Raw genomic sequence first — 25,128 nt, 5'->3', positions numbered from 1 at the left:
AGCACCAACCACCACAACCACAGCACCAACCACCACAACTGCTGCACAAACCACCACAAACCCAGCACCAACCACAACTTCAGCACTAACAACAACATCTACTGCAACAACCACAACTACAGCACCAACAACTACAACTATGGAACCAACTACAGCACCAACTACCACAACCACAGCACCAACCGCAACAACTGCAGCATCAACCACCACAACTGCTGCACCAGTCATAACTGCTGCACCAATAACCACAACTGCAGCACTAACAACAACATCTACTGCAAAAACCACAACTACAGCACCAACAACCACAACTACTGCAGCAACAATCACCACAACTGCTGCACAAACCACCACAAACCCAGCACCAACCACAACTGAAGTACCAACAACCACAGCACCAACCACAACTGAAGTACCAACAACCACAGTACCAACCACCACAACCACAGCACCAACTACAACACCTGCAGCACCAACTACCACATCTGCTGCACAAACCACCACAAACGCAGCACCAACCACAACTGAAGTACCTACAACCACAGCACCAGCCACCACAACCACAGCACCAACCACAACAACTGCAGAACCAACCACCACAACTGCTGCACAAACCACCACAAACCCAGCACCAACCACAAATGAAGTACCAACAACCACAGCACCAACCACAAATGAAGTACCAACAACCACAGCACCAACTACAACTGAAGTACCTACAACCACAGAACCAACCACCACAACCACAGCGCCAACCACAGCAACTGCAGCACCAACCACCATAACTGCTGCACAAACCACCATAAACGGAGCACCAACTACAACTGAAGTACCTACAACCACAGCACCAGCCATCACAACCACAGCACCAACCACAACAACTGCAGCACAAACCACCACAACTGCTGCACAAACCACCACAAACGCGGCACCAACTACAACTGAAGTACCAACAACCACAGCACCAACAACAACAACTGCAGAACCAACCACAACAACTGCAGCACCAACCACCATAACTGCTGTACAAACCACCACAAACGCAGCACCAACCACAACTGAAGTACCAACAACCACAGCATCAACCACCACAACTGCTGCACAAACCACCACAAACGCAGCACCAACCACAACTGAAGTACCAACAACCACAGCACCAACCACAACAACTGCAGCACCAACCACCGCTGCTGCCAACCACCACAACTGCAGCACTAACAACAACATCTACTGCAACAACCACAACTACAGCACCAACAACCACAACTATGGAACCAACTATAGCACAAACCACCACAACCACAGCACCAACCGCAACAACTGCAGCACCAACTACAACTGAAGTACCAACAACCACAGCACCAACCACCACAACCACAGCACCAACCACAACTACTGCAGAACCAACCACCACAACTGCTGCACAAACCACCACAAACACAGCACCAACCACAACTGAAGTACCAACAACCACAGCACCAACCACCACAACTGCTGCACCAATCATAACTGCTGCACCTATAACCACAACTGCAGCACTAACAACAACATCTACTGCAACCACCACAACTACAGCACCAACGACCACAACTACAGCACCAACAACCACCACAACTACAGCACCAACCACCACAGCTAAAACATCAACCACAACTGAAGTACCAACAACCACAGAACCAACCACCACAACCACAGCGCCAACCACAGCAACTGCAGCACCAACCACCATAACTGCTGCACAAACCACCATAAACGGAGCACCAACTACAACTGAAGTACCTACAACCACAGCACCAGCCATCACAACCACAGCACCAACCACAACAACTGCAGAACCAACCACCACAACTGCTGCACAAACCACCACAAACCCAGCACCAACCACAAATGAAGTACCAACAACCACAGCACCAACCACAAATGAAGTACCAACTACCACAGCACCAACTACAACTGAAGTACCTACAACCACAGCACCAACCACCACAACCACAGCACCAACCACAACAACTGCAGAACCAACCACCACAACTGCTGCACAAACCACCACAAACCCAGCACCAACCACAAATGAAGTACCAACAACCACAGCACCAACCACAACTGAAGTACCAACAACCACAGCACCAACCACAACTCAAGTACAAACAACCACAGCACCAACCACCACAACTGCAGCACCAACCACAACAACTGCAGCACAAACCACCACAACTGCTGTACAAACCACCACAAACGCAGCACCAACCACAACTGAAGTACCAACAAACACAGCACCAACCACAACTCAAGTACAAACAACCACAGCACCAACCACCACAACTGCAGCACCAACCACAACAACTGCTGTACAAACCACCACAAACGCACCACCAAACACAACTGAAGTACCAACAACCACAGCACCAACCACCACAACTGCAGCACTAACAACAACATCTGCTGCAACAACCACAACTACAGCAACAACAACCACAACTATGGAACCAACTACAGCACCAACCACCACAACCACAGCACCAACCACAACAATTGCTGCATCTACCACCACTACTGCTGCACAAACCACCACAAACGCAGCACCAACCACAACAGAAGTACCAACAACAACAGCACCAACCACAACAACTGCATCACCAACCACCACAACTGCTGCACAAACCACCACAAACTCAGCACCAACTACAACTGAAGTACCAACAACCACTGCACCAACCACCACAACCACAGCACCAACCACAACAACTGCAGCACCAACTACAACTGAAGTACCAACAACCACAGCACCAACCACCACAACCACAGCACCAACCACAACAACTGCAGAACCAACCACCACAACTGCTGCACAATCCACCACACACCCAGCACCAACCACAAATGAAGTACCAACAACCACAGCACCAACCACAACTGAAGTACCAACAACCACAGCACCAACCACCACAACCACAGCACCAATCATAACTTCTGCACAAATAACCACAACTGCAGCACTAACAACATCTACTGCAACCACCACAACCACAGCACCAACCACAACAACTGCAGCATCAACCACCACAACTGCTGCACAAACTACCACAAACGCAGCACCAACTACAACTGAAGAACCAACAACCACAGCACCAACCACAACAACTGCAAAACCAACCACCACAACTGCTGCACAAATCGCCACAAACCCAGCACCAACCACAAATGAAGTACCAACAACCTCAGCACCAACCACAACTCAAGTACCAACAACCACCACAACTGCAGCACCAACCACCACATCTGCTGTACAAACCACCACAAACGCAGCACCAACCACAACTGAAGTACCAACAACCACAGCACCAACCACAACAACTGCAGCATCAACCACCACAACTGCTGCACAAACCACCACAAACGCAGCACCAACTACAACTGAAGTACCAACAACCACAGCACCAACCACAACAACTGCAAAACCAACCACCACAACTGCTGCACAAATCACCACAAACCCAGCACCAACCACAAATGAAGTACCAACAACCTCAGCACCAACCACAACTCAAGTACCAACAACCACCACAACTGCAGCACCAACCACCACATCTGCTGTACAAACCACCACAAACGCAGCACCAACCACAACTGAAGTACCAACAACCACAGCACCAACCACCACAAACGCAGCACCAACCACAAATGAAGTACCAACAACCACAGCACCAACCACCACAACTGCAGCACTAAGAACAACATCTACTGCAACAATTACAACTACAGCACCAACAACCACAACCACAGCACCAACCACAACAACTGCAGCATCAACCACCACAACTGCTGCACAAACCACCACAAATGCAGCACCAACTACAACTGAAGTACCAACAACCACAGCACCAACCACCACAACCACAGCACCAACCACCACAACTGCTGCACAAACCACCACAAACCCAGCACCAACCACAACTTCAGCACTAACAACAACATCTACTGCAACAACCACAACTACAGCACCAACAACTACAACTATGGAACCAACTACAGCACCAACTACCACAACCACAGCACCAACCGCAACAACTGCAGCATCAACCACCACAACTGCTGCACCAGTCATAACTGCTGCACCAATAACCACAACTGCAGCACTAACAACAACATCTACTGCAAAAACCACAACTACAGCACCAACAACCACAACTACTGCAGCAACAATCACCACAACTGCTGCACAATCCACCACAAACCCAGCACCAACCACAACTGAAGTACCAACAACCACAGCACCAACCACAACTGAAGTACCAACAACCACAGTACCAACCACCACAACCACAGCACCAACTACAACACCTGCAGCACCAACTACCACATCTGCTGCACAAACCACCACAAACGCAGCACCAACCACAACTGAAGTACCTACAACCACAGCACCAGCCACCACAACCACAGCACCAACCACAACAACTGCAGAACCAACCACCACAACTGCTGCACAAACCACCACAAACCCAGCACCAACCACAAATGAAGTACCAACAACCACAGCACCAACCACAAATGAAGTACCAACAACCACAGCACCAACTACAACTGAAGTACCTACAACCACAGAACCAACCACCACAACCACAGCACCAACCACAGCAACTGCAGCACCAACCACCATAACTGCTGCACAAACCACCATAAACGGAGCACCAACTACAACTGAAGTACCTACAACCACAGCACCAACCACCACAAACGCAGCACCAACCACAACAACTGCAGCATCAACCACCACAACTGCTGCACAAACCACCACAAATGCAGCACTAACTACAACTGAAGTACCAACAACCACAGCACCAACCACCACAACCACAGCACCAACCACCACAACCACAGCACCAACCACCACAACTGCTGCACAAACCACCACAAACCCAGCACCAACCACAACTTCAGCACTAACAACAACATCTACTGCAACAACCACAACTACAGCACCAACAACTACAACTATGGAACCAACTGCAGCACCAACTACCACAACCACAGCACCAACCGCAACAACTGCTGCACCAGTCATAACTGCTGCACCAATAACCACAACTGCAGCACTAACAACAACATCTACTGCAAAAACCACAACTACAGCACCAACAACCACAACAACTGCAGCACCAATCACCACAACTGCTGCACAAACCACCACAAACCCAGCACCAACCACAACTGAAGTACCAACAACCACAGCACCAACCACAACTGAAGTACCAACAACCACAGTACCAACCACCACAACCACAGCACCAACCACAACACCTGCGGCACCAACTACCACATCTGCTGCACAAACCACCACAAACGTAGCACCAACCACAACTCAAATACCAACAACCACAGCACCAACCACCACAACTGCAGCACTAACAACAACAACTATGGAACCAACTACAGCACCAACCACCACAACCACAGCACCAACCACAACACCTGCAGCACCAACTACCACATCTGCTGCACAAACCACCACAAACGTAGCACCAACCACAACTCAAATACCAACAACCACAGCATCAACCACCACGACTGCTGTACAAACCACCACAAATGCAGCACCAACCACAACTGAAGTACCAACAACCACAGCACCAATCACCACAACCGCAGCACCAATCATAACTGCTACACCAACCACCACAACTGCAGAACTAACAACATCTAGTGCAACAACCACAACTACAAAACCAACAACCACAACTACAACACAAACCACAACTGAAGTACCAACAACCACAGCACCAACCCCCACAACTACAGCACCAACCACCACAGCCGCAGCACCAACCACAACTGAAGTACCAACAACCACAGCACCAACCACAACAACTGTAGCACAAACCACCACAACCGCAACACCAACCACAACTGAAGTACCAACAACCACAGCACCAACCACAACAACTGTAGCACCAACCACCACAACCGCAGCACCAATCATATCTACTGCACCAATAACCACAACTGCAGCACAAACAACAACATATACTGCAACAACCACAACTACAGCACCAACAAACTCAACATTAACAACCACAATTGCTGCACCATCAACCACAACAGCCCCAACCACCACAGCTGCAGCAGAAACCACCACAACAGCAGCTCCATCCAATACAACAGCAGCACCAGCCACCACAACTGCAGCACCAACCTCCACAACCACAGCACCAACCACCACACCTGCTGCACCATCCCCCACAACTTCATTACTAACCACATCTCCAGCATCACCAACCACACCTGCAGCACCAAACATCACAAGTGGAGCAACAACAGCTACAACTCCATCACCAACCACTACAACTCCAGCAGCAGCAACCACAAGTGCAGCACCAACCACCACATCTTCATCACCAACCACCACTACAAAATCTCCAACCTCCACAGCGCCAATCACGTCAACTGCTACAACAGCAGCTCCAACTGCAACACCAACCACCACCAGTGTAGGATCAACCACCACACCTGTTGCATCATTCACCAGTACTGCAAAAACAACCACAACACCATTCACTGCAATTCCAGCTAGTAGTGCCAGAACAACCACAACAACCACCTCAACAATGTCAACTGCAGCCACTGACACATCAAGCTCGGCAACAGAGCCACCCACAGGTGCAGTAGCAGGTGCCACAACAACATCCACATCAACAATGACTAGTACAGCTAGAATCACAACCAAAACAACTTCGGCAGCACAGTCATTCACAAATGCACCAACACATTTTTCCACAACCACCTCAAGCACATCAACAACGACTTCTGCAGCCACAACCAAAACAACATCAGGAGCACAGTCAGCCACCACAACATCAACAACCAGTAGTGCTTCTAGTGTCAGAATGGGCATGCTTCATTTCTTAGTTTTACTTTTTGTTGTTATTATGTGAAAATCATGACTCAGAAGCATCAAGAGTAAATTCAAGGATTCTCAAAGTCTCATTTGTCATGGGCGTTAAGTATTTAGTAAGTATTTAAAATCAAACAAATTCATTCAGAAAATATAGATTGCTCACAAAAAAGACATTTGTATAGCTAATAATGCATTTTTGTATGTGATATTTATAGATTTTTTGTTGTTAATGTTTTAATATTATTTATATATGTATTAACAAGGTTTCTCTTTGACGTTTTTTGGGCTGTATTTGTTGCTTATTTGTAGTTATCTTTATTTAATTTAAGGCTTTGCAGTTGTTTCTCACTATCTTCTATTATTTTATTTAAACCTGCCTAAGATTCTGACCATTGAATTTTTGCTCATAAGATATCTAAGTTGTGCATTTTTGTGACTCTTCAAAATAAATCTGTTTTAAAAAATTCTATTCTTGATGTTGTAAAATGTGTTCTCACATTTGCCTACAGGAAAAACCTAATCAAAATCACCTGTACATAAGTGTAATCCCTTTTTGGGGCATATTGTCCTCTGAAGCCAAAGGTAATTTACCTAAACTATTTGAACTTTTCACACACGGTATTTAATTCATAATTTACATTAATCTGTTTTAATTCAGACATTTATAAAAAAACAAATATCCATAACTTTCAGGTAGGTCAAGACCATTTAATAAAAGACTCTAAGACCAAAACTAGAGTTCTTAACCGAGAAAACACTCACTGTATTTCTAGCCCCATGTATTCATGCGCTCATGTGCACAAATAATGTGCGGCAGTGTAATTTACGCACAAGTGGGCATGTGAATATAAGCAAATAATTTTTTGTAAACAATAACTAACTACAAAGTGCCAAGACTCACTTAAATACACTGAAACTTGACTTCATTCAATGCTATTTTGACCAAGAAGCATCAAACCTGATGTTTTTTCAAGATTTAAATTTTTTATTGTTTAAACATATGCGATTAACTAAACCACATTTAACTTCAGACGGTAACATAAAACACACGCACGCACACACACGCACACACAATAAAAGTAGAAAGATAGGAAAACCTCACTCCAAAGTGTAGGAGGAGCAACAGGCTCCGTTAGAGCTGCCAAAGGAGCTAACTGTTAGCTGTGGCTCTGCATCACAAATAAAAACCCCTCCAGTAAATAAATACTTACAGCAAATTTTCTTTAGTGTTCAAACATTTTATTTACTTTCACTGCTCAGTGGGGAAAAAACACATTAACAATAAAAATCCGACTGCAGTTTGTTATTTTATTACTTTGACTGTCTTATTAGCAAACTGCTACACTGCTTTCGTAGACTTAAACTTATTTGTTAAAGGTAGCAAACAGCCTGACTCCTCCATAGGCAGTTAACGCTGGTTGTTAGTTGTAATTGCTAGTTCAATTGCTTTTCATTTTCTTTCTGACCTTTGCGGTCCTTTGAACTTTAACATTAGTATAATATCAGCTTCTGCCCCTACATCAAGCTTAACCTCAACAGACATGTATCCTACATGTGTGATATCACGCCAGGCATTGTCCGTTTTAGTGTTCAAATAGCAAAGGTCCACAGTTCCAATGAAAAGTGAATTAATTTTTGTGCTAAAATTATGCATAGTTGTCTTGTTTGCCATTTTTCTTGACTCACAGGTCTTTGCATAATGGTTCATCTTTCCACATCTATGACATGAAACTTGATATGCAGGACACTGGTTTGGGTGATGAGACTTTCCACACATCCTGCATGTGTGTTGTTTTGGTTTCCTATTTGTGTCTAGGGCTTTGTGTCCCTATACTATAGTTGCTCAATTTCATTCCAACATTTTTTCCTTTTTCAAAGGCATGTAATACCCCAAGAATATTTTGGGGGAAAGTTGCTTTCAGGAGTCATAAAACACTTTAAATTGTTACATAGCAATTCATTTTTAATTGCAGCTGAATGGAGCCCTGCAGTGTTTGATCTGCAAAGATTAGCTACCACAACAAAAGGACATGTTCTATTAAGGACGTGTATAACAGGTTCTACTTATATTATTCATCCCTTTGAGTCACATAAGTCATACCCTGAGGCCCTGTGTGCTTGTTTGTGTGGTTCACTCCTGCTATAGTCACGGCAATTGGGTGTTTCCAGACAACTCCTCTCCACCTGATTGTCCAATATTTTTGCTAACGTCGAGCCAGTACCTCCCACAGTTACTGTTCTTTCCTTTAATTTCATACTTCCAGATTTGTTTGTTTTCAGATTACCTTTTCTACTTAACTTGCCTTCAGATGAAGTTTCTCCTCCGTTCGGTCATTGCCTGCCCACTCTTGCTCTCACAGACCTTAGCGACAAGTTTTCTTTATCTCACTGCAGATCACCCAGCCGCTCAGGCCTGAGGATCAATATGAGCCACTCCCATGCCTGTTGTGTTCAGAACTATTCTATTCAAAATAATACCTTACACCTGCTAACGTTTCTTCTCCTGTCCCAGATGCCATCCTCCAGAACCCACATCTCAACATTAATCTTTGTTAATAACCCTCCTAAACCTTTATTTGTGTCCTTTCTGCATGTGGATTAGAAAATTACCACCAGTCATTGCACTGCACCCCTTTGTGGTGAAGAGTATGGGGGAATTTTTCAGCCATAATTCAACAGCAAGCATTTTTAGTTTGAAAGCAGGATTACATGTCTTGAGATCTCAAAACTTTTAATACTTTTGCTTGAATTTTCATTTTGAAAGCAGGATTACATGCATGATCTTCACAGGTACCATAGCTCAGACAATGGACTGTAAAATGACTTACTTGTCTGATCTCCTGCATATCACCACCCATTCATTTTCCCTTTGTTCTTCCTCTTCCATCTACCTTACTATGCCTCTTGTCCATCTCAGCACCATGCAGAGAGGAACCTTCTCTTACTCTGCTCCCAGGCTCTGGAAAGCTCTTCCCCCTGATATCCACAATATTGACTCTGTTCTGACCTTCAAAGCACAACTCAAAACTCATCTGCTCAAGTTCGCCTTCTCACTTTAAGTTTTAAGTTATTTTGTGGCTTTGTGTTTTTTTAGCCATTTTTTTATTGTTTAATTTGTGTTTTTAATGTTGTAAAATGTCCTTGGGTGTTTTGAAAGGTGCTGAAAAATAAAATTGATTATTATTATTATTTAAAATACTTTTGTTAGTTTACAAGTCACTGAATGACTTTGCCTCTCCTTGGGCTGCCACCTTATCATGGTGGAGGGGTTTGAGTGCCCAATGATCCTAGGAGCTATGCTGTCCGGGGCTTTATGCCCCTGGTAGGGTCACCCAAGGCAGACAAGTCCTAGGTGAGGGACCAGACAAAGTGCAGCCTGAAGACCCCAATGACGAGAAACAACTTTGGACTTGGTGTTCCCTCTCCCGGACACGGGTCACTGGGGCCCCACTCTGAAGCCAGGCCTGGAGGGGGGGGCACGATGGTGAGCGCCTGGTGGCCGGGCTTACCCATGGAGCCTGGCTGGGCTCAGCCCGAAGAGGAAACATGACTAATTCTAGTCTGGATTACAACATATTTCTTCTCTTAATTTTCCACTATAATGTAATATTAATTTTAGATATTGATAGTGTTATGTTTGTATCAGTAAAACACTTTAATTTCCCTACTTGCTTAGATATTTTATACAAATAAACTTGACAATCAAGATCCACAATGTGTAATCCAGTGTTGTGGTCAAAAAGGAGGAAATGGTCAGACACAAAGAGGTCAATGTCAAAATACTCATCAGAAAGAATGATGGTCAGAGTCTGCATCAAACTCTGACCATAAAAGAGAACCACAGCAGAGGTCTATCAAAGTAAAGGCAGAAATTATCCAGAGATGTAAACTTAGTCAAAGAAGAAACCACTGAATGCACACTGACGCAAGCAGGGAGGCAGAGAGGCAGGAAACCAGGTGAGTTTAAATAATACAAAACACAGGTGAGGCAAGGAGACAATAAGGCATAGGTCAACAGATTAAATCTAATTAGCAGGTTGAGGCTTAACAGAAAACCAGAGATGACGTGAAAACGTGAGAATGATGCAGGCATGACTAGAAAAAATGTGAATCATGACATAGCTATTTGAAATGGACCTACAACCATTGTTTTACTGTCAACCAATTATTCAAAATGCGCAGTTCTCTTTGACTTGCACCACTCCATGTCCACTCCAAGTACATATACACAATACCATACGCAATATTGGCTCTGTCACTAGAGTAGCTAGGCTTCCCAATCATCCCTTCAAACACAGTATTGTTGCATATTTTAAAGAGAAATAAACAGCTTTAAATGTATGTATTCATTGCTATTATTGCCTCTTAATTTTACAGAGCATCTTTTACAGAGCAGTTTTACATAAACTTACAAACTGTTTTGTGAAAAGTTTTAGCACCAAGAACACCTTTTTGTTGTTCGTCTCACATCAGTAATGCATTAATGAATAATAACTGTGTCATGTATTTAATGTTAAAAAGAACAGTGAAAAGACGGCATCAGAGATAAGAAAAGAAGAGCGGGAGAAATAAAATATTTTTTTATAATTCAAGCTATATTCCTCACTATGATTTTATTAAATTTGTGGCTCTGATGAAACTGTTGATGCCTCATTGCTCCCGAGAACAATGTGCTTTATTTCATCAAATATTTTAGCCACTAATCATGAATAGACATGCATCATTTGTTAAGACACTGCTTTTAATTGCCTATTATACCTGTTGTATCTTACATTATCATACGTCTATGGAAACTTTAACTCCATAGCTCATATTTTCATTGATAAATAATGACAATTTTGACAAGAAACATGTGGCTTGGGATTTTAGACTACTTTGAAACTTTTATAATCTTTAAAAAAAAAATAAGATTATAGAACAAAAGGATCTCCTGAAATATTCATTTTCACATTAATGGTTTTTGAACAAAAATGTTGGCACCACTCACATGCCCTACCAAATAATTGTTTTTTTGTTGGTTGTAAGGTAGTATGTTAATATTTCTCACACTCTGATTATGAACTGAAAGTTACTTAAACTCCTTGAGTTCCTCGACAATACATTGAAAGTATTATTTTAATATAAGAAATATTGTTCTTTTTTACTGTAGGTAGAATATGGAATCATATGCAGAATGTACATACAGAGCTAAAGAATAGGCTATTTGCAAAAATGATCTTCAAAATTGGATTGGAGCACATAATCAGAGATAAATTGTATGAAATATCACTGGAAACATGACACAATGTCTCTGAAATTCCTAGCAAAAATGTAATATTTATTTCCAGAAAATTAGAAATGTTAAAAATAACAAAAAAGATGTTTTATATCAAATATTATTTAGTAAAGTGTAGTAAAAACAGCCATTTTTAAAAATTTGACTTCCCTGTTGCATGTTTCGGTTTATATTAAGAATGTATTGGTTTAGTAAGTGTATCTTAAAATTAAACTATGTCAGGAGTATGATTTTCCTGCATACACTAAACTAAAACAAATCAAATCACATTTTGAAACTTGGTTTTGACTATTTTTTATAAGTATTAAATTTTTACTTGTTTAAAAATTTACTAAATAAGATACATAAGTTTAAACTTAACCAGGCTGGTTTCATACCTGGTCAAACAGCAAGGGCTACTTCATGTCCATAACAGTGGAAACAAAAGTGCAAAATGTTCAGGACTTATTTTTGGAACGTCTTTTTTTGGTGGTGCTATGTGTGAGTAATTTAATGACAGGTTTCATTGTAGTGAATTGACATTTTCAATTTCATGCTCTCCTGTTTTACAAGGTATGTTAGGTGTGTTGAGGTGTGTTTTTCAGGATGCTTTGACGAATGCAAAAATGCGTTTTTGGGTTGTGGTGCCTTGAAAATGGAAACACACCCAATCAGTGAGGTCATCTGTCCAGCATATAAAGTTCAGAAGAACTCCGAGTGCTTAGTATCAGAATCCAGAGGAACTAACCTGTAGAGTCCACCTGAACATCACCATGAAGCTGATCGTTTCCCTAACGTTTATCTGGGCAATGTACAATACAGGTAACATTATCTATTGTGTATGTAATTTTTTTTTATTTGTTCATTAATTAGAACCCCTCCAAATTACATTTTTCATCTTTTTTGTTAACATTGTTGCTCAAGAAACAGACAAAATAGTTTTCAGATATTTCTTGATTTTATTAGTGTATTAGAATTTACAGAAATTGGATCCAAACAGTTATTTTTTTCCACCAGCAGACTAATTATCACGCAAGTCAAGGTTGTTATGTGTTGTCTAATGTTTGGAGTTTAAATTGATTCTCTATGCATCATTGAATCCTGTGCTCTCATCATTAACAATGCTATTCTTTTGCACTGATGAATTGTAATGTTGAATTACCGATACAATTTTAGACACTTGTATGTGATTAGGTTTTTTAGATGTTATTGTTTAAGAGGATTGCTGACACTTATGTCTACAAAGAATTTTTTGTCCTGTTCCCATATTTTACGTCTTAAATTCTGCCAACATTGCACAATGAAAATGTATTGAGGTAGTTAACTCCTTTAAACATTACATTGACTATGAAAAAATATAAAATCAAGAGTGGTACTTAGTAGAGGTATGTAAAGCTATCCAACATATTTATAATATTGATCAAAATTGGCTTCCCTTGCAAAATGTTATTGCATTTTTGTGTTGTAGTTTTGATTTTCTCTCAAATAATATTTTGCACCATTTAAGAAAAAAACACACACAAGTTTGTTGTGTTGTTTTATTGTTTCTGTTTATCTTAATATATTAGTAAAATAGTAGTTTTTTAAAATTCTATGGTTGTAGCAATATAATTTGGTTAAATACCATATCAAACTTAAATAATAAAATATATCATCATTGGTATCTGCAAGACAGACATGTATTTATTCGGTATGAGATTGATACCAAAATATGAAGAATTGCATACCACTAACACTCACAAACTACTGACACTTCGTTGCTGTTTAAACATTTGGTTTCATGTTTTGCCACTTAAAAATCTGCTTAAAATATGTAATGTGTAAATGTATAGTACTGAAAAAACTTTTTGTGTTCAAACTTTCTGAGAATTTAAAAAGTCTTGCTTCTTTTACCTGGATGCAGCCGGAGCCCTGACGTGTATAACCTGCACTGACCAGACGTGTTCAAGCACAGAACCACTGACATGTAACTCGGAGATGATGTGTATAACAGCTACCATCCTAGGTATTGTTGTGCTTATGTTTTCTTTTACTTTATGATGCTGTCTGCATTGAGGTTGTTGTATTTTCCAACACCACCAAACTTCTCCTTTCCTCTACAGCTACTCAATCTGGAACTTCAGTAACACAGCTCTACAAAGCCTGTGCAGTGTCCTCTCTGTGTCCGGCTACAGGCAACTCGACTTTTTCAGTCAACTTGGGTTCCCAAAGTGCAATTGCATCTGCTCAGTGCTGCAACACAGACAACTGCAACTCAGAGATTATGTCTAGTAGGTTTCATCAAGAGTTAAAAAGAAGATCTGATCCTCCTTTTTTGCTGATATTTAATCAATTTCTCTTCCACCGTCTTTCTTTGATTCAGCCTCCAGTTCTCAGCCCACTAACTCCCTTCAGTGCCTTGTTTGTGACCCCACAACTTCTCAGTGCAGCACTACAATTACCTGTTCAGGAGATGAGACCAACTGCTTCTCAGCAACTTGTAAGTTTTCATATTTAGTAGCTTGGCAAATTGAAGACTAATCCCAATTTTATATCAATACTACATCTTAGGAAAATACAACTATATTACATTTTAAACAAATAATGTAACTTTACACTGCTTTTTACATCAACAGTGAACGATGGAAAAAACACAATTCCTGCACTGGGTTGTGCATCACCAAACACATGTATAGCTGCATCAGGTCTGGGAAGCTTGCCGTTCATGCAGAGTGTTGGTTCAATCACCAGTGGACCAACCTGCTGTACAACTAGTTTGTGCAATAATCCGAGTGCAACAACAACCACCACAGCTGAACCAACTACTACAACCACTACCCCAGCACCAACTGCAACAACCACTACATCTGCCCCAATCACTACCCCAGCACCAACTACAACAACCACTACTCCAGCACCAACCACTACCACCACTACCCCAGCACCAACTACTACCACCACTACTCCAGCACCAACCACTACCACCACTACCCCAGCACCAACTACTACCACCACTTCCCCAGCACCAACTACTACAACCGCTACTCCAGCACCAACTGCAACAACTACTACATCTGCCCCAACCACTACCCCAGCACCAACTACAACAACCACTAATCCAGCACCAACCACTACCACCACTTCCCCAGCACCAACTACTACAACCGCTACTCCAGCACCAACCACTACCACCACTACCCCAGCACCAACCACTACCACCACTACCCCAGCACCAACTACTACCACCACTTCCCCAGCACCAACTACTACAACCGCTACTCCAGCACCAACTGCAACAACTACTACATCTGCCCCAACCACTACCCCAGCACCAACTACAACAACCACTACTCCAGCACCAACCACTACCACCACTTCCCCAGCACCAACTACTACCACCACTACTCCAGCACCAACTACAACAACCACTACTCCAGCACCAACCACTACCACCACTACCCCAGCACCAACTACTACCACCACTTCCCCAGCACCAACTACTACAACCGCTACTCCAGCACCAACTGCAACAACTACTACATCTGCCCCAACCACTACCCCAGCACCAACTACAACAACCACTACTCCAGCACCAACCACTACCACCACTTCCCCAGCACCAACTACTACAACCGCTACTCCAGCACCAACCACTACCACCACTACCCCAGCACCGACTACTACAACCACTACCCCAGCACTAACTACTACAACCACTACATCTGCCCTAACCACTACCCCAGCACCAACTACTACAACCACTACATCTGCCCCAACCACTACCCCAGCACCAACTACAACAATCACTACTCCAGCACCAACTACTACCACCACTTCCCCAGCACCAACTACTGCAACCACTACCCCAGCACCAACTACTACAACCACTACATCTGCCCCAACCACTACCCCAGCACCAACTACAACAATCACTACTCCAGCACCAACTACTACCACCACTTCCCCAGCACCAACTACTGCAACCACTACCCCAGCACCAACTACTACAACCGCTACTCCAGCACCAACCACTACCACCACTTCCCCAGCACCAACTACTACAACCACTACATCTGCCCCAACTACTACAACCACTACCCCAGCAACAACTACAACAACCACTACCCCAGCAACAACTACAACAACCACTTCTCCAGTACCAACTACTACCACCACTACTCCAGCACCAACTACTACAACCACTACATCTGCCCCAACTACTACCACCACTGCTCCAGCACCAACTACTACAACCACTACATCTGCCCCAACTACTACAACCACTACCCCAGCACCAACTACTACAACCACTACATCTGCCCCAACCACTACCCCAGCACCAACTACTACAACCACTACATCTGCCCCAACCACTACCCCAGCACCAACTACTACAACCGCTACTCCAGCACCAACCACTACCACCACTTCCCCAGCACCAACTACTACAACCACTACATCTGCCCCAACTACTACAACCACTACCCCAGCAACAACTACTACAACCACTACCCCAGGACCAACTACTACAACCACTTCCCCAGCACCAACTACTACCACCACTACTCCAGCACCAACTACTACAACCACTACATCTGCCCCAACTACTACCACCACTGCTCCAGCACCAACTACTACAACCACTACATCTGCCCCAACTACTACAACCACTACCCCAGAACCAACTACTACAACCACTACTCTAGCACAAACTACTACCACCACTACAACCACACAAGTCAGTACAACTACTACAACCACTGCATATGCAACTGTTGCAGGCACCACCACATCAACAACCAGTGATGCATCTAGCTTCAGACTTGGTCTTCTCCACCTGATACTTGGATTTTTCATCTTTATCATTTAGCAACTACAAGATAAATCATTGTTGTCCCATCTGAAGCGAAGTAAACAAAATGTAAAGCCAATGTTTTTTGAAAACTTGGTATTTACCACTGAAGAAAATGAAACAAACGGTGTAACTTTATTTTACATTTAAATTACTATTTAATAAAATGATCTAATTTAATATATTAAATTTATAATTTCCTTGTGAACTATTTAGTTTTAGTTGTGTGTCATTGGTTTCTTTTACAATAAAAAATATTTTAAGTCTTGAATTTTTAATTAAATTGGCATTTTAAGTATATTCCATTTGGTCCATATTGAAAACTTTGCATGTGAAAATTACATTTTACTTGAATTAGATGCTATTCATGCAGATATTAGATGCTATTTAACAATCATGTTGGGTACCTGCTATATTTCATTCAGTTCATTTAATTTAAAACCATCCATTCAACAAACCCCCGACCCAACTGAAATGTACAAAGTATACAGTTGGAAGGTAGATTTACAGTCATTTATTCAAATTCAGCCTAACGGGAAGACAGTCATTTATCAAATAAAAACTTTGATGTAGGGAGAAACAATGACATCAGCTTTCTGCTCAGTAGTACACTAAATATCCGCCAGCAGTGTGCTATTGATCGATAAAAGTTACTGATCTTAGGCAGGAGTTTGTTCACCCAACCAACTCCCTACATCCAGTGGGTGGCAAAGGTTGCTACAATCGATAGTAGCCACACAGGCACACCCGCTACAAACAACAAATGCACCTAGTACTACACTTTAATTCTGTTGGCAGGCAACTGTGCCAAAAGGCGTTTTCAAAAGCAAGCAGAGTCTGAGCAGAGACTAAGTGTGAGCGCAAGGAGAAGTTTTGAGTACAAGGGTCACAAATTTTGAGCAGAAAGACATGAAGTCCTGCTTTCAAAATGAGAATGCAAGCAAAAGTATTAAACGTTTTGAGAAAAAAAGACATGAAATTCTTCCGCTTATCCGGGGTCGGGTCGTGGGGATAGCAGCTTCAGTAGGGAGGCCCAGACTTCCCTCCCCAGCCACTTGTTCCAGCTCCTCTAGGGGAATTCCAAGGCGTTCCCAGGCAAGCCGAGAGACATAGTCCCTTCAGCGTGTCCTGGGTCTTCCCCAGGGCCTCCTCCCGGTGGAATATGCCCAGAACACCTCACCAAGGAGGCGTCCAGGAGGCATCCTGACCAGATGATAAATTCTTCTTTCTTATTCCAAAGTCCTTTACATTGTTTTATTTCTCGAGAAATGTCTGTCACAGGTCTGAACATAAAGGTTTTGGTTGAAAGAAAACAGTGCCAACTGTATGAATGATTTTTGGCCTTCATTGTAAGTAATTTTATAAGTAATAAAATTTGTTCTTTATCATTAATTTTAGATGACAGCTGTTTATTCTCATTTATCACTGAAATACAGGCGGTCTGATATCTCTAATAGAGCACTGAAACATTTGAATAAACTGAGTGCACAAGGGCACTTGGAGAGAGACAACATGTGACATATTTAAATAGAAATAAGAAAATGTGGTGAAAATGTAACTTACAGTACACACCAAATGTTTGGACACACCTTCTCACTGAATTGAATTAGAAAGTGTGTCCAAACTTTTGGTCTGTACTGTATATAAAAGAAATTCCTTGTTCAAAAAATATTTACGTGTTTTATGATTGGGTCTTTTTCTTTTTCCAGTGACATTGTTGTTTGCTCATACAGGATGCTGCTTTCTGAATAAATTTTTGTTTACTTGGCTGAACCACCAACCTATCAGCCATCTTCTCTGATTTTGTTTGCATAGATTCACAGGCCCAGGACATGAAGACAGTCCTAAACGTTTAGTTTCGTGCCTTGAAACTACGTCAGAGATAAATGTTCTTTGTGTGCTTTGGACTTCACGTCCTCACTGCTCTTTTCAGATAAAGGATTTTAATGACCACAATAATTATGCTTTTCATCTTTGATCTCTCCTGAACTGAGCTACTGAAGGAGCTGCTAGTGTTGGGATCATCTGTGTGTTCACTATTTTTTATCCCACAGGTCTACTAGCTCAATTTTAACTGTTCAACTGTTTCTTTCCTTGACAGTACCCCTAACTGCTGCCATGAACTCTTTTCCCATAGAAACTTATCCTAGACCTAGTTTTGTTTTTCTACCATGTTTTCCAGTCAATTCCAGCAATTGGTATACTGGTATCTCATACTCCAGGACATTGGAGTACTTTGGGTAACTCCTCTTTAAAATTTGCTGTTAGTTCCCTGTATGACTGGTGTCAGAGCTTGGTCTGCATTACTGGCAGTAAGTTGAGTGAATTTACTGTAAGAGTTGGACTCTGCCAAAGCACCCTTTGTCACTGACTCAGTTCAAAACTTTTATCTGTGCCTTCAGGGCACAGATTGAAGGGATCACGTCTGCTTTTTGCAAATCACGTAGTGCTGATGGCTTCATCAGGTTGCTTGTAATTCCAATAATGACATTCATTTGTTATTGAAAAGGACATAAACTATCTGCAATATGCCATTTTAAAATAAATTAAGCATAAAATATTGCTAAATTATTTTTAACACAAAATCTTTTAACAACATTTTATATCTTACGAGATGCCTATCACATCTCTTAAGGAATAAAGAGACGTGACAAAAATGAAAATGAAAACAGTGCCAACAGTGTGTAACTTTATATTTAATCATGCAGAAATGGATTTTTTTTTTTTTCTGCTATAGCAACTCAAGTCTATTTTTCTTTCTTTGTGCTTCTTAATCACAAATAGCCCTAAAAGTTATTAATGCACTCTTGGTAGTAAAGAACAACTTCTTTTATTTACATGTGTTTGACATCATTGGAAAGCTTAGACTTTCAGAACTTGTAAATAACTCAAAATGCCCAAGTAGACATGGTCATGGCTTTGCTGCGCCAGTCACATTTACCAAACAGCACCACTCTTCTCATAAGATGAACAAAGAAAAGAACAATACATGAGTTAGGAGACTAATATTTTCGTTTCAGGTTGCATTTTCATTTGTCACTGAAATACAGGCGGTCTGGCATCTCTAATGGACAAGTGAAACATTTGAATAAACTGAGTACACAAGGGCATTTAGGGAAAGAGAGATAATATGTAACATATTTAAAAGGAAATATTAAGAAACATCTGGTGAAATTATGTATTAATATAAAGAAATTTCTGGTAAAAAATAATCCTACTTTTGAAATATTTAAAAGGGACTTATTTACTTACATGTTTTATGATTGGGTCTTTGTCTTTGGAACTGCATTTCTATATTCATTGTGTTTTGTGGTTCATTGCAGACTTTGTTGTTTGTTCATCCTGTTCTCTGAATACATTTTTGTTTATTTGGCTGAACCAATCATCTCTCATTTTGTTTGCATAGAGTCACAGGACAAGGACATGAAGACAAAGTCCCAAACATTTAGTTTTGTGCCTTGCAGCTACATCAGTGACAGATGTTCCTTGTTTGCTTTGGACTTCATGTCCTCCTGCTCTTTTCACATAAAGGATTTTAATGACCGCAGAAATTATGCTTTTGATCTTTGATCGCTCCTGAACTGAGCTACTGAAGCTAGGACCAGCTGCGTTTTCACCTCAGGTGCCTGTAGATGTTTCTTCTGCATGTTTCTTCCTCTTGAAACTGAGTCATTTGTTTCCATTATTTGCAAAATGAGTGTACGAATTGAATCAGCTTATTATATAATCATACAAAGAACAGAATTAGATTGTGTGAGGATTTGGGTTTTTCTCTGTGTTAATTTAGGTTTCTGTGTCGCTTTCAGTTAATATAGTCTCCGTGTTGTCCTGACTACCCTTTGATTGTTCCCAGTTGTGTTTCCCTGATTACCCTCTGTGTATTTAATTCCACCTGTGTTCCTTGTTGGGTCTTTGTCTTATCTGTTGTGTCAAGCTGTCTAGTCTTTTGTCAGATGTCCATTGTCTCCAGTCGCTACCAGTTTGAGCCTTAGCCTTTTGTTCATTCTGTGCTGCCTGGATTTTGGACTTTATATTCCTGACTTCATCATTAAAATCATCACTTCTTTCATTTCAGCCTGTGTCCACAGCGTCTTCCTTACCACCTCTCCACCGCAATTCATAACAGAATGCCTTGAATTACATTTATGATCAAATTAAACAATTATAATTTGTCACTATGACTGTATCATATTGGTGTGAATTTATTTTATTGTATTTATGTATTACTGTAAACTTGACCTGTCTTCAAATTATTTGTTGTGAATTTGTGCTTTATACATAAACTAAATAAAATAAAATAAAATTACATTCAATTACATTACATTCATACATGGGTTGGAACCAACTCTCAATTAAATCAAATTTTACAAAATGAAAATTAAATTAGGCTGATTTGAAACTGCATTAAAGTATATTAAGCTAAATGAAACCTAATTAAAATTAAATTAAGTTAAACTAAATTAAGTTAAATTGGCAAGTTAGAGGGAGTTTGACTGTTAGTCATGTTTACCAGCTTCTCCTGGTGGTTACAGCTACTCACGGCAGTTTATACTGAAGTGCAGCACAGCTATTCAAATCCTGTTTTTCCAGTAAAAGCAGCTGGGCGAGGCTCATATCTGAACAAGAAACATTCTATATGTGAATATTGAATTAAGTGATCATCTCTGTAATCTGGTTTGGTTGCAAACCACACGTGGTTCTGTTCTTATTAGAACTCCGCGGCATTTCAATGTGTGTGTGAGCATGCGGGGGATGTTGTGATTTCTTGTTTGTTATAATCAATGTGAGGATTAATTTTCATTCATTAAGCCAAAAGCCCATCTGTAATATGGAGGACCAAAACTAACTTTTTGTACAAGCCCTCCTTCTTTTGTCATTGCCTCCTCTCCTTTTTCTGCTTGTACTTTGTCTGCTTCCCCTTTTTCTGCTTCTCTGTGTGCATCTTTATGTTAATGAGGAAAGCTGCCTTCTATGTCCAGCTACTCTACTATTGGCCAATAGAGCTTTGGAACCAACATCACTGCTTGATGCCATCTTTACAGGTCACTGACCAAAACATACTTTAGCCCGGTGTTTTTATTGCGTTACCGGCTGCAGTGAAGTTAGTTTCAATTTAGATATTGGATATTCCAATATCCACCAAGCAAGCGGCGTTTCCCTCCTCAAGCGCTTGGAGGTTCACTTAGGGACTGTCAACAAATTTCTAAACCAAACACCCTTGTCAAACAAATGTTAATAAATGCCTTGCCTTGTGACCAACTGATACAAAAAAGTGGTAATTCATGCTTTTACGTGAGACACACTACCCTCTATTAAAATGTGAAGTCATATTGAATATTTTACATAATTTTAGTATTAAATAATGTTTTTGTCAATAACTTCCATATTGTGTGCCACATTGACTAGAAATCAGTGTGTAATTGTTGTACTAAACCTTATATTTCAGGCACACACATTTTTATTCCATTTTAACTCATTTTTTATTTTTGTTACCTATTTTTTTAGTTCAAATGTAGTATTTCTCTTCAGTAGCTTCTAGGTCATGTGACCTATTGAGTCAAAATCTGTGTGAAATTGTTCTACCAGTCTGTACAGATGAGGTACACTCATTTTTACACTCATTCTTATTCCCTGTCAATACACAGCTCTACATTACCATGTCACCAAGTGCAAGAAGCAGAAAAAGGACAAATAGAAAAAGGACAAACAAAAAAGGAGAGGAGGCAATGACAAATGAAGGAATGCTTGTATAAAGAAAAGACAAAACAAAATATCTACTTTTCTTGACAAAAACACATGTTATGGGGAAATGAAAAAGAAAATATATACATTTCTTGATGGAAACTCATGTGTAAGGACAAAGAAAAACTAAATATATAATTATGCTTTTATTTCTTATTATGTTAGTTTTGGTCCTCCATACTTTAAGGTTTGTGCTGCAACTGAAAATATGTTCCATTGGTAATAAGTTGATTAAAAAGGATATAAATTGTAACTGTACTGTTGAGAAAATGTCTTGAAGTCGAGGATGGCTAAATGTGTTATTTTATTGCACACACTGCACATACTGCCAGCATTTTGTCGATAAAGTTCACTCGTTTGAAATATTCGGACACAGGTGAGACATTGTAGAGGGAACTGTGAGGACATGGTTTATTGTGCTCTCCTCTACTGGTTTTTAAACGAAGAATCATTTAAATTGCTTCAACAAAAGTTAAATTAATATTTTTCTGTTAAAAAAATTACAAATACTTAGTGAATTATGATTTTTTTTTTTATTACTGTACATTCCTATGAAATAGTTGCTAACTTCATTATATATTTACTTTGAAACAAATTGAAATTTTGTATTTGCCAACTCATTAGAATATCGGCCCACATTTGTTGTATGTATATTTAAAAACAGTTCATTCTTTGTCATTTTAGTTAGTAAGAGTCATTATGGCTCCACAGCTGAAGGTTTCTAACTGGTGCCTTATGTAGAGTCCAGATCTAAAGTTGACAGAAAATTGGTAATAAAGGTTGAAGACAGCCTTTTATGATAAGAGACTTCATAAGCTGACACATCTGTACTATTACTCAGTTTTGATTTAGTTTTTACATTTTCCTTCTTACATTTGTTTGTGAAAATGCTTTATCACAATCTTTTATTGTGATAAAGCATTTTAAAGTCGGAATGCAGGCTTTCAGAGTTATGGTTTAGCTTTGCGGTTTTTTATACCATTTTCTTAATATTTTGTTATTTTGTTTAAAGAGTCAAAATTTCAAGTCTTAAGCGTTGATCCTTCTTAATAGTATAAATCCTTGTGAAAGTTGACTAACTTCTAAATTTACACACAGATCCATGGTGTTATTTCACATCACAAATTGCTAATACAAAAATTTAAAGGTCAGATTGAATATAGATAAACTTCTTTATGGCTTGATATGTGTTGTCTAAATTTGCCCTGAGTGTCTTGTCCTGAAAATCCATGTTGTACTTCCACCTAGTGGTGGTTTGTTGTATTGGAGTGTGAGGTTTTGGTATGTCAAGACAGTTTGTCTATAACTGCCTTGTTTTGGAGGGGGCAGTAATTTTAATGGCTACAGAAATAATCAATCTATTGCATCCATTTTGTTTTATTGAAAACAAAGTAGAAAGTAAAGAGTCCTGAAAATGAGTGAGAAGACTGCACTGAAGTGGCTCTAATAATGACTTTATGTATTTTATTTATCCATCTATCATTCTATCCATCCATCCATCCATCCATCCATCCATCCATCCATTCATCCTTCCATCCATCCATCCATCCATCCATCCATCCATCCATTTCCTGGTGGATCGGGAGTGGTGCTTGTGTCTATCTCCAGCAAGACATTTCGGGCAAAAGGCGGGGTCACCCTGGACAGGTCGCCACTCCATCGCAGTGTTTTTATTTATATATTTATTTATTTCAAACAGACAAAAGTAAAATCAAGCAAGAAGAATAAATTAAAACAAATTATTATGCAAAATTGACATGCAATTTTACATTATCTGTTTGATAAACTACAATTTTTTCCACATTACATGACACTTAAATCTCACATTCTTATCTTTAAAAAGATGCTTTAGAAAATGGAAACTGCAAACTGCTGGCACAATTCACCACCTTCACAGATTTCATAAATGACTGACCTCTCGTTAGAGACAGGTCTCAGCAGATTTTATTTCACAACCGAAGGTTAACTGCGTCTGCTGAGGGAGCACAGAATACGCTGTGCTCCCTCAGCGAGCGCATCAGATGAGTGCATCAGTCTCTCACAGAAACTCTCGCAAGAGCAATAGTTTGACAGAACAATCTTGCCAGCAGGTGGCGGTAGTAGATTATATGCTAAAATGCCGATATTTCTAGTCACCTGAAATATGAACGAGAAGCAATTCGAGATACTTAACCCACAAGAGTATATCATTTGTATAATGCTGACTGTATTTTATTGGTTGTTTCTGAGTTTTTGAATGATTTTTAGTGTTGATTTTTATCTAAAAATGTTATTTTCATCTTAACATACAACAATTCAATGCTTGGATTGCATTGCAGAATTAAACATTTAGAATTTCTGCTGAATTTATTTAGTGTTGGAAAATGTTATGTTCGGAAATGCCAGTTGTTTCAGTTTTGTCTTATT

At 40.5% G+C, this 25,128-nt stretch overlaps 2 protein-coding genes across 2 annotated transcripts; both read left to right on the top strand.

Moving 5' to 3' along the window:
- Positions 1-1,439: 1,439 nt before the first annotated feature.
- On the top strand, positions 1,440-4,255 carry LOC122845276 (salivary glue protein Sgs-3-like; the record flags this gene model as incomplete). Its single annotated transcript, XM_044141482.1, has 3 exons — positions 1,440-1,986; positions 2,869-3,331; positions 3,943-4,255. Coding segments are annotated over 3 exons (1,323 nt in total), but the record flags the coding sequence as incomplete, so codon positions are not given.
- Positions 4,256-4,800: 545 nt separating this feature from the next.
- LOC122845275 (mucin-5AC-like) lies at positions 4,801-7,267 on the top strand. Its single transcript, XM_044141481.1, has 3 exons — positions 4,801-4,805; positions 4,924-5,153; positions 5,875-7,267. Exons 1-3 carry the CDS (start codon positions 4,801-4,803, stop codon positions 6,930-6,932), a joined length of 1,293 nt encoding a protein of 430 aa, XP_043997416.1. The 3' UTR covers positions 6,933-7,267.
- Positions 7,268-25,128: the final 17,861 nt, after the last annotated feature.

Source organism: Gambusia affinis, linkage group LG15, assembly GCF_019740435.1.
Source record: "Gambusia affinis linkage group LG15, SWU_Gaff_1.0, whole genome shotgun sequence".
Taxonomy (NCBI): Eukaryota; Metazoa; Chordata; class Actinopteri; order Cyprinodontiformes; family Poeciliidae; genus Gambusia; species Gambusia affinis.
Note: the sequence above shows the minus strand (reverse complement) of the source record. Positions and strands in the feature narration are given on the sequence as shown.

What these genes read in the sequence shown, in the direction of transcription:
- LOC122845275 (XM_044141481.1), top strand. An exon ending in CACCAACAACCACAACAACT is followed by an intron (nt 5,154 to 5,874) that starts GCAGCACCAATC and finishes CAACAACTGTAG; the next exon opens with CACAAACCACCACAACCGCA.